At 52.4% G+C, this 10,190-nt stretch overlaps 1 protein-coding gene across 1 annotated transcript in view; it reads right to left on the reverse strand.

The window, feature by feature from the left end:
• Positions 1-7,295, reverse strand: part of ZBTB7C (zinc finger and BTB domain containing 7C) — an 8,043-nt gene extending 748 nt beyond the window's left edge. The window contains exons 1-2 of the mRNA XM_009278439.1: positions 6,118-7,295; positions 39-624 (exon numbers count right to left, since the gene is read on the reverse strand). Of these exons, the coding sequence (XP_009276714.1) occupies positions 39-624; positions 6,118-7,295 (1,764 nt within the window). The remainder of the gene's footprint in view (positions 1-38; positions 625-6,117) is intronic.
• Positions 7,296-10,190: the final 2,895 nt, after the last annotated feature.

Here is a 10,190-nt window from a genome sequence, read left to right on the forward strand (position 1 = left end):
GCCAGGGAGGGCCCCGCGGGGCCGACCCCTCCAAAGCCGCTGAAGCCCGTGCTCCAAGGATCGGGAAGGGGGAAGAAGGGCTGGGCAGCAAGGTTTTCGTTATGGCCCAGGGCGAAGGCGAAGATGCCCGCATTCCTCTCCATGTCCAGCTGGGCTCGCCTGAAGAGCTTCATCTGGGTTTCTTCAAACTGGCTCTCCAGCTCCTGCAGGCTGAAGGCGGTCTTGGCCCCGCTCAAAAAGTGCTTGGGGCTGGGGCCGGGAAGGCACATGGCCGCGCCGCCAAGGTGGCCGCTCATCTCCTCCAACGTCGGTGGCATCACGAAGCTCTTCTCCACCGGCGGGCCACCGGGAGCGAAGAGCAAGCCGGCCGCCCTCCACGCCGCCGGTTTGCGTCCTCGCCGGGGTCGCGCGATCCGGCAGCTCTGGCGTTTGATGTGGCGATGGAGGTGGTCGGAGCGGGTGAAGCTCTTGTAACAGAACTCGCATTGGTAGGGCCGGACGCCCGTATGGATGCGCATGTGATTCTTCAGGTCGTAGTTGTGCACGAATTTGGCGTTGCAGTGGATGCACAGGTACGGCCGCTCCCCCGTGTGCTTCCGCATGTGGATTTTCAGCTTGTCCTGCCTGCAAAAGAAAAGGCACTCGGTCAGGCAGCGTGGGCTGGAAGGGATGCGGTTGGGATTGCCCCTTGGGTCAGGAGAGGGAAAGGTGACGGGAAGGTGGGGAGCTCATCCCGGGGCTTCCAGCCGTGGCACCGCCCCAACGTGTGGATGCTTTTGTAGGCTGGCGTTTGCATCCACCTTCTCCTTCCCGGGGCGACAGCGCCTAAACACCGCACAGACCCAGCCCTCCATGTCAGGAGTTTGCAACCCATCCCAGAGAGTTCAAACCAGCCTAAATTGGAGGAAAAACAAAAACCAAACCCTGGAATAAACCCAAAAACCATATGGGAATATCTAAATAAGTACAGCTATATTCCTGCCTGCAGATAAGGAAATTAGCTGAGCTTGTGGGTCAATGCTGCTTAAACAAATTCCCTCTTGGAGCTGATTTTTCCTTTCCTTTTATCCTTGCACTGACCGCTTGGTGTCTCAGGAGCTTTCGTTTGAAGCGGGAGCATCGCACAGGGTGAGGCAGGCAGAGGTGCAGGCAGCCCCCCGGGGCGCTCTGCACCCGCTGTCCTTCCCGGCCATCTTCTCCAAGGCCAAGACACGCACATCCAGCCTCACACACGTTTTGGAGAAGGTTTTTAAATACAGCCATGGGACAGCATAATACCCATCCCAATAGCAGTTATGTACAAATATAGATTTGGGTTTTTTTAAGGGGAATATCTAAAAGCTGCAAGAATATTTTCCCAAACTGGCAGTCCAATCACTATTTTTTTTCCCAATAAATAAGAAGTGTTTCCTTCTGCAGTCTACAAAAATCACAGCTAAGGCATACGATTATAAAAAGCGAAGCTGATCGTAGCTGAACCGAGCCAAGCGCGCTGCCTAGGTTGCACCAGCGGAGTTCAACTAAATAAACAGCAAGGTGGGAGAATTCATATTGTTTTCCAAAATGCTTTCCGTATGACCCCTCCAAGACGTTAGCAATGTGACTACGGATATGCAGAATACATGGAGTCATGTCATCATTATATATAAAATATGTGAGCGTGCAAAAAAGCAAAAACCACCCCAAAAATCAGCTTATGCTGGCAGGTCAAGCCCTCAAAACTTGCAAGGTGCTGCCTTTGCACTAATTTCTGCCACCCTGCCCACGTGAAGTAGTTTTCAGCGACGTGACTGGCAGCACGCCGGTGTCGGCCACGCCGCGGGGAGCGCAGCCCTGGGATGGGCATCCCTGCAAACCAGTCCCTCAGGATCAAGGATGCAGAGAAGTATCCCTAGCAGGAGAGTCACTTCTTCACCAGACGATGCTTTATTGCCTTCGGGCAACCAGTCCCAGCCTGGTCCTGCATCGACAGCGCAGGCAGTGGAAAAGCTCCCTGCCTGTACGCAGGTTGCAACGAGCTCACGTGAGGTTTACAACTCATGCAGATTTTGAGGGAGACAGGAAAAAAAAGCATCTCTCGGCCCGCATGCCAAGCCCAGGGCCAGATCCCAACTTCCCATTCTGAAATTGTCAAAGATGCTGTTATCCCAAGACTTTAACAAGGGCGCATTTCCCCCGAAAGGGCTGAAATCTCAGCTCTCAGCAGCAGACAAAGCAGCGTGGAAAATTTCATCCCAAACGGATAATGCGCGGCGAAGTCGTAAGCAGACGAACGCAGGGGCTCGTAATGCGAAGTGTTGGGAAATGTTAATAAAAAGCAGAGCTACCAGCCCCACCTATAATATAATTTAAACCTATACATGTAATGTTTAACCTAGCAGGATCGCTTTGCCTAATAAACATGCAGCGTGCCAGGACTGTATAATGTAAATACAGGCAAAGCTTTTTTCAGGCTATTACCAATCCCCGGCAGCAGACGGGGAGAAACTCAATCCTCCCTGCCCCGGCAGCATCTCTGTGGGATGGAAGAGAGGTTTTATGGTTCTACCTGGAGAAGTTCAGAGGCTGGGGGGGGGGACGACGGGGGGCGAGATGCTCCAGCTACGGTGAAGCACCCAGGGGAGGAAACACAGGTTTTGCGAGATGGGAGCTCAGCTCGCAGGCTCTCCGAAGGAGAACCGCGCTCCGTGTGTGTGAATAACCTTAATGCAATTGCATTAGGAGAGCGATTAGGGCTCTGCGAGCTGTCACAACACAAATAATAGGAACAAATAATGTTAACCTTTCTGGCTGGAACAGTTTCTCCTTGAGCACTCCGGGGTTGTCTTGGTGGAAAAGCTGAAATATTTGCAGTTTTCTCCAGTGTTTTAGCAGGGTAATACAGCAGACTAGAAGCTGAGCAGCCTTTGTTTAAGGAAAAAATTAATGAGCTATTAAATGAAGTCCTGCTTCCTGCGATCAGATGTCCCTGGGAGTCGGCAGTGGCAGATCCAGGTGCATGTGGGGTCCCTGCCCTGGGATGCGAAGGGGAAGGGATCTGATGGGGAGGTTGGGGGACTCCCTACCAGGAAAATATATTTTTTCTGTTTCCCCCAGTAAATTTACTCCTCCACCGTTCCTTGAGCAGAGAAATAACGCAAAGGACTGACTCATTCAGAAATCCCATTTGGGAACCTCTGCTTCCCTGCACCCTCACTCCCAGGGGAGCCCAAGGGGGACTATCTGGGCTTGCATCTCCGTGGCGAAGGCACCGCTCACTGCCGTGGGTGCAAGTCCGATGCTTTTGGGAAGCATGAGATTCCCCCCCTGAGAGCAAAACACGTAACGCAAGTGGCAGCGTTCAGGAAATCCCGGCAGAAATCTCTTTCTACATCTCAATCACTCCACTTTGCTTAAATACACTTTCCCCTAAAGGAGAGTTCTCACATTAGGGTAATGCTGAAAATGGCTAAAAAAACCCCCAAACAAAAACAAACGGCTGCGTGCTATCCAAAATACTTCCAAATACATTTAAAAATCAACCCATGTTTTGAAATTTCCACTTTGCTCAGGGTGCTAAAGAGGGAAAAACCCCTCCAGCCTTCAGCTCTGCGCGGGGTGACCCAAACGAACGGCTTCGTTTTCGTGAGTGCTGATGGGAGACTGCACCGTTGGGTTCGTCCCAATTCTCTCTGTGATTATTTTCCTGGGCTAAAGTCCTCCCACCCCTCTGCTTTGTATTTAGAAGCTGTTGAGCTCTGGGGGGATGTAGAAGCTGTCGGGTTCAACCCTGCGTTAGTAACGGGCCACACTAGACCATCTCTGCTTGGAGCTTTTAACCTCCAAGATGCTGATTTCACCTGTCTGGATTAGGGGTGAGGATACCTGAATTCCCACCTGAACCCTCCTACCAACCTTCGCAGTGACTGCGAGTCGATGCCAACATCTCTCCGTGCCTCAGTTTCCCCAAGCGAAGCCGACGATGCTGCCCGTGCTTGCAAAGGACTTTGGGAGCCCTCTGGGAGGGCTCAGCTCTATTATTCCCGTCACGGGGAAGGTGTCGGTGATGGGTCAAGCCAAGCTATTTCCTCATCAGCGATTAGCACCCGCAGCATCACACCCAGGAGAGCGACGGGGACCGCAGGATGGGGCTGGCCAGGTGGTGCCTCCAGCCCGGGACGCAGCCACACTCACTGGGCTGAACCCATCCCGTTCCTCCCAGCAGAGCCCCCCTGTCCGGAGGTGACGACCCAGCGCTAACCTGAGGATGCAGCACCAGCGGGAGCCGGATCCAAATTCCTGCAGGCAAATTCCTGCAGGCAGGAATTAGCACCAGGCAGTGGCCTTTCCCCTGCACATACCAGGGTGAGCCGGCTCACGTTGCGTACGCCCGCCCGAGGCACGACGCTCCCCGCATTATAATACGGTGTCTGCTGCGTTAATGGAGCGGAGCATGGAAATTTATTTTCAGGTCAAATCCTCATCATCTGCATAACTTCCACTCGAATATTATCACAGGGACGGGAGAAGAAAAGACAGGCTGAATGCGGGAGCACCCCAGGTGTCCGGCCATTGTCAGGAGCTCGCCTTTGCCTACTGTGCATATTATTTTCCTCTGGTGTGCTCACCCCAGCCTAATAGGGCTCGCTCTCTCACACGCAGCCAGGAGCTGAAATACCATGCTCTTGTCAGAAAGCTTTATTATTATGGTAAAGATTGTACTCATTAGATATTAATTATACCCAGCAAGAGCAGGTCCAGGAATCTATTTGTCTCTGCTCACCGACTAAATTTGCCCAGCTTTTCAGAGCAGGATTGCAAGCTGTAGCATTAGATTTGTGTAGCCTGCTCCGATTTATTACCATCGAGGGGTCCGCTGAGGTGAAGAGAGGTGCAAAGGCTGGGAATTGGTACCAGGGATGGACCTGGCCGGTCACGCCTGCCTTGGAGCAGCCCGTGTTGGGGCTGGTCTGACCTAACTTGAGATACCTAAAAGTTAGGTGCCCCAATCTAAGCCCCGCAGGTTGTCTTTGTGGTCAGGGATGACCCCTGCTCATCCCCTTTCCTCATCTACCTCTCTGAGGGTGCTGATCACTTTCCACTGACCATGGAGGGAGTCGAGGTGCCAGGCTCTTGGACGGCCAACGTTCGGGGTGATAAGTCATAGAATCACAGAATCATTTAGGTTGGAAAAGACCTTTAAGATCACCGAGTCCAACCATTAACCTAACACTACCAAGTCCACCACTACGCCGTGTCCCTAAGCGCCACGTCTACACGTCTTTTAAACACCTCCAGGGATGGTGACTCCACCACTTCCCTGGGCAGCCTGTTCCAATGCCTGACAACCCTTTTGGTGAAGAAGTTTTTCCTCATGTCCAATCTAAACCTCCCCTGGCACAACGTGAGGCTGTTTCCTCCCGTCCTATCGCTCGTTACTTGGGAAAAGAGACCGACACCCACCTCCCTACTAACGTATAATAATTAGGACGGCTCCAGCCTCAGAAAACCCAGACACTGTCATGTCTAAACATGTGCAACTTGGTTGTGGTCTACACTGATGCCAAAATGTGCAAACCCAAACTAATTACATCCCGCAGCTAAATGACCCTCCCAACTCAACGCATCTCCCAGCACATTAGAGATGAAGCCTCCTTGGCTGTTTCACCATCTGTTTTCCAGCTCCCTCTGGTCTAACTGTGGTGAACTATGGTGGGGTTGAAAATATCCTGTTACTTATTTAAGCTTTTGTCCAGCGAGCAGATGGATCCAGTGAGCTGTGGATGTGATCCACAACCCACCAAAATCAGTAGGTTCATTTTCTTCCTCCACCCTCCCTCCCTTCCTTTTTTTTCTGAAGGGATAGAGATCATGCCCTGCTTGCTTTGCTACTTTTTTGGGGGAAAAAGAGATGCGTAGCTTAGGAATCAGCCACGGGTCATGACGTGGCCCCTTCAACCACCCCCCCCCCCCCCCCCCCCCCCCCCCCGCCCGCCCGCCCCGCCCGCTCATCGCACACTGGTAAAGCGGACTTCACAGATATTGCACATATACGGCTTCTCTCCCGTGGGTCCTCATGTGCCTGGGCAGCTTCCCGGCCCCCATGATGTGTTTGTTACAGATGGGACATTGCTGGGCCTGGTAAAGCGGACTTCACAGATATTGCACATATACGGCTTCTCTCCCGTGTGGGTCCTCATGTGCCTGGGCAGCTTCCCGGCCCCCATGATGACTTTGTTACAGATGGGACATTGCTGGGACGCCTTGGGCTTTATCTTCCTCTCTTCCTCCAGGGGCCACGGGGGAAAAACTCCTCCGAACTGGGTAGCGCTTAGGAAATTGAGATAAGCGCTATAGTCAGTCTCTGCCTTAATATGCCCTAAGGGAGCTGCTGGGGTGTTGGTAAACATGTCCTTGAAGAAGTCATTAGGGAAAGGAGGCGGAGGCAGGTCTTCCTTCTCCTCCTCTTCCTTGATCTTCCTCTTTTTGATCACCAGATCCAAGGGGCCATTGTCGACTTGTGGCTCCTCGAGCTGGGAGAAGGAGCTAAAATCACCGTTCCATAGATGGGGGAAGAAGCTAGGGGCGAAAGGAGAGAGAGCTGGCCTCCTTTCTGGGATGTTCGCCTTAGGGTACAAGTTTTCCCTTAGCAAGGACTCGATGGAGAAGTCTCGTATCACGCCCAAGTGTCCAGAGGAGTTATTGGCTGGGTAGTGATTTGGAAAGTCTTTAGGTGCTTCTGTATATGCTTCTTCGGTAAGATCAGACTTAGAAGGGCTTTGGTGACAGCTTACTTCTTGGACATCGGTTAGGTTCTCCTGATTGACAAAATCTTCCACTTCCTCCTCCTCCTCCTCTTCCTCATCTTCATCTTCATCTTCATCATCGTCTTCGTCCTCTTTGTCATCTTCCTCTTCTGCCTCTCTGTCGGGCTCCATGATTTCAAGGCATACATTGATAATGCACTGGATCTCCAGCATCTTGGCAGCGCTGAGGATGTGCTTGACATTTGAGGTGGTGATGGTGAGGGTTGAGGTGTAGGCAAACTCGAGGATGGCAGAAAGTGCTTCAGGCTTGACAAAGTCAATCTCGTAAACATAGGGCTGGTCTGTTAAAGTGCCGGTAGTGAAGAGTTTTTTGAAGTACTTGCTGCAGGCAGCAAGGACGGACCGATGGGTCCGGTACTCCTGGTCCTGTACAATGAGGATGACATCGCAGAGGAGGCCGTCATGCCGCTGCTCATTTAAACCACATAAGACTTCACTGCTGTGGTTCGGGAATGGGATCCCGATAAGATCTTCAATGCCATTGGCCATATTCTCATTTAGTGCCCTAGGACAAAACACAGACGGTAGAGCATTAGCAGGGGATTCCCAACCAATAATGCCAAAACGACCCTGCCTTCTCTCAGTGTCTTCCTCTCCCTTGCCTCACTCGGACCTCTGTAATCACCTCCTGCTTGCACTGCCCCAGTGCATCTCCATGTCACCTTTAACTCCTTCCAGGTCCTCTGTGATTTAACCTCTGCTTCCCTCTACAGCTCTTCATCTCCTTCTTTGTCTCCATCCTTCTCTTCTTGGTTCCCACCCTCTTCACCTTTTCATAACCACCACAAGCTCGCTCTTCTCTTTCACATCCCGCCCCCAGGAACCTTGTGCAATGACTCCCTCCCCATCACGTTTCTTCCACATCCTCCCCGAGCCAACATCTTTCCAGGCACATGTTGGCTTTGCCCTGCCAGGAGCTATCTGGGGAAAAGGTGATGCTGTATTGCTTCACACTGCCAAGTGCCAGCACCTACACCGCTTAAACAAGCTGGAGCGCCCAGCTCATCTACGCAATTGTTTTTGGGACTGGTACAACTGGACGTCCCAAGTAGGAGGGACTGCTGGTCATGGCTGTTTGCTGCAGCAGGAGAGCAGTCGTTACGGGGCAGCAGGTCTCCAGTTCTGTGTCCTCCTGCTACTTCATGCCTGGAAGCTATCCCATGTCACCTCAGCATGTGGACAACCGGCAGAGGGATGTCTTCCCAAGGGATCTGGGAATGGGGGAGGCAAGCAAGGAGTTGTGTGTCACAGTGTACCTAAATGCTCCGAGAAAGACAACCAGGGAGCAAGGGCCTGGCCAGAGGCAGATGGCTGTCTGCTATCTTCACCCATGAGCTGAGCTTGCTCCATTCCTGATCCTGTTTGGACTTGTTAGCATGGTATCAAATGCCCTGTGCATCTGGCAGACACCTTCCCCTGCTAGAGCAGCTCCAGCTTCAAAGGGAAATTTGGAAGCAAAAAGCCCACACCCAAAAGGAAAACCTGATTTTTTTGCCATTTTTTAATCTGTAAGATGTTTCCTCTTTCACATGGCTCCAGCAGCCCTTCCACATGAGAAATCCCAGGAAAGGAGAGCGACTTCCTCCAGCAGGCGACGAATACATTAATCCCATCACACACAGAATACATCAAACAGCCAGAATAACTTTGAATACACTAACTCTTTGGAAACCCCCAGGGCACAGAGCATGTGTTCACGCAGTATCAACTCTATGAGCCCTGCCTCGTGGCCCCGCTGCAGGTAGACAGTTCACAGCCGAGCGGTTTATCTCCGAGAGAGCCCAGGGTACACGTAAGCAAAACTACAGCCCCACTCCGGCCCCTTTCACAAGGCTGAGACCACCAGGCAGGTTCCCAATCCCACCCTCTGCATCTCTGGCAGGTTCCCAATCCCACCCCGTGCCCTCTCCGCATCTCTCCTGGGATCCATCGCCACGTCCTGGGTGTCCTTCCCTGCTCGGTTTCTGGCCGCTCTGACTCCAAACCTCCTTCCCACCAGCTATGGGGACCTGGTCTACCCCATGGTGTGGGGCTGGCTCCCACCCTACCACCTGCCTCCAGCCCTCAGGGCTGGAAGGAGCCTGGTCTGATGGAGGTAGTCCAGGGAAACCCTTGCTTCACCTTGGTCGGCAAGCCAGTGACCCTTGGGGGAGGCTGGGGAGCTGTAGAGGGGATCAGACTCGGCAGCAAACATTCCCGTGGGAAGAGGAACGCCATCTCCCTTCTCCTCCCTCCGTAGGGTCAATCTCCAGCCGAGACCTTGCAGCTATCTCCCCCACACCTAATCAGCGCTGCCGAACACTCGCCGTGTGGGAGCCGGCGAGCGAAGGCCTTGGGAAGACGGTGCGACCTAGACGGAGCACACCCCGGGGGGAGGGTTGCGGGTCACCAGCCTGGTGGGAGCAACGCCGGGATGGGGGACAAGCTGTCCCTGAGCTAGTGAGGCCTCGCGGGGCAGGGGCTGGAGGGCAGCCCCCACCATGGGAAGCCCTCTCCAGCCACCTCCCCGTGCCCAGAGATGGAGAGAGGAACCGGGAATTACACCCCTCCGAGCCCCCCTCAGCTCCAGCCACCGACATTTTCGGCTGAGGGAGGATGCTCCAGTCCCTCATCCCCTGGTGTGCCCATTAGCTCCACGCTAATTACATCTGTTGTCTGAAACAAATTGATTCATTACAGTGTGCTGTGCTTAACCATGTTAACTAGCTACGCTCTCTACCAGCCCGACCCGCTCCGTATCAAATCTTCCTTGAAAATCGCCGACAAATGAAAGTAAATCCAATGTGTTATTCAAGTGGAGTGTAAGATAATAAATAACCCCTGAGCCGGGGAGGAAAAGACAACTTCCTTTTTAGGGCTTTGGATCCTTAATAATAAGCATGAGCAATTAAATTTCTATTGCTGTATTTATCTTCTACTCATTTATTTTTGTTTGGAAGGAGCATTCGTGTTAAAGGAGCTCCTTACGTGAAGGAACGTGTCTTCCTACGAATCTATTTTGATCTTTTATTGCCAGATCACCCTAAGGGCAAAAGATGAGAAAAGCAGAATATTAGACTACCCTGACAATTGTTTTTACAGAGGTTTTTTCCCGACACTAAACTCCATCCTCCCTAATTTGTGGAGGATAAGCAAGAAAGCAAGAAAAAATGGAATTAGAAGATCAGGGGGTATGTGATTATAAACTAAAATGATGTGCAGCTCCCTTCGGTGGGAATGGACTCCTTTTCCTTTCTTTTCCCCTCCTGGTCCTCTTCGAGATGCGGTTCTGTTAACCGAAGCACTTAGGCAAGCCGGTAACTTTACAGGATGCTGGCAAAATTGAAGGTGATTCATGTCATTTAAATGGGGGGGGGGGGGGGGGGGGGAGAGAAAGAGCCGCTT

Source organism: Aptenodytes forsteri, unplaced genomic scaffold, assembly GCF_000699145.1.
Source record: "Aptenodytes forsteri isolate BGI_AS27 unplaced genomic scaffold, ASM69914v1 Scaffold178, whole genome shotgun sequence".
Lineage (NCBI taxonomy): Eukaryota > Metazoa > Chordata > Aves > Sphenisciformes > Spheniscidae > Aptenodytes > Aptenodytes forsteri.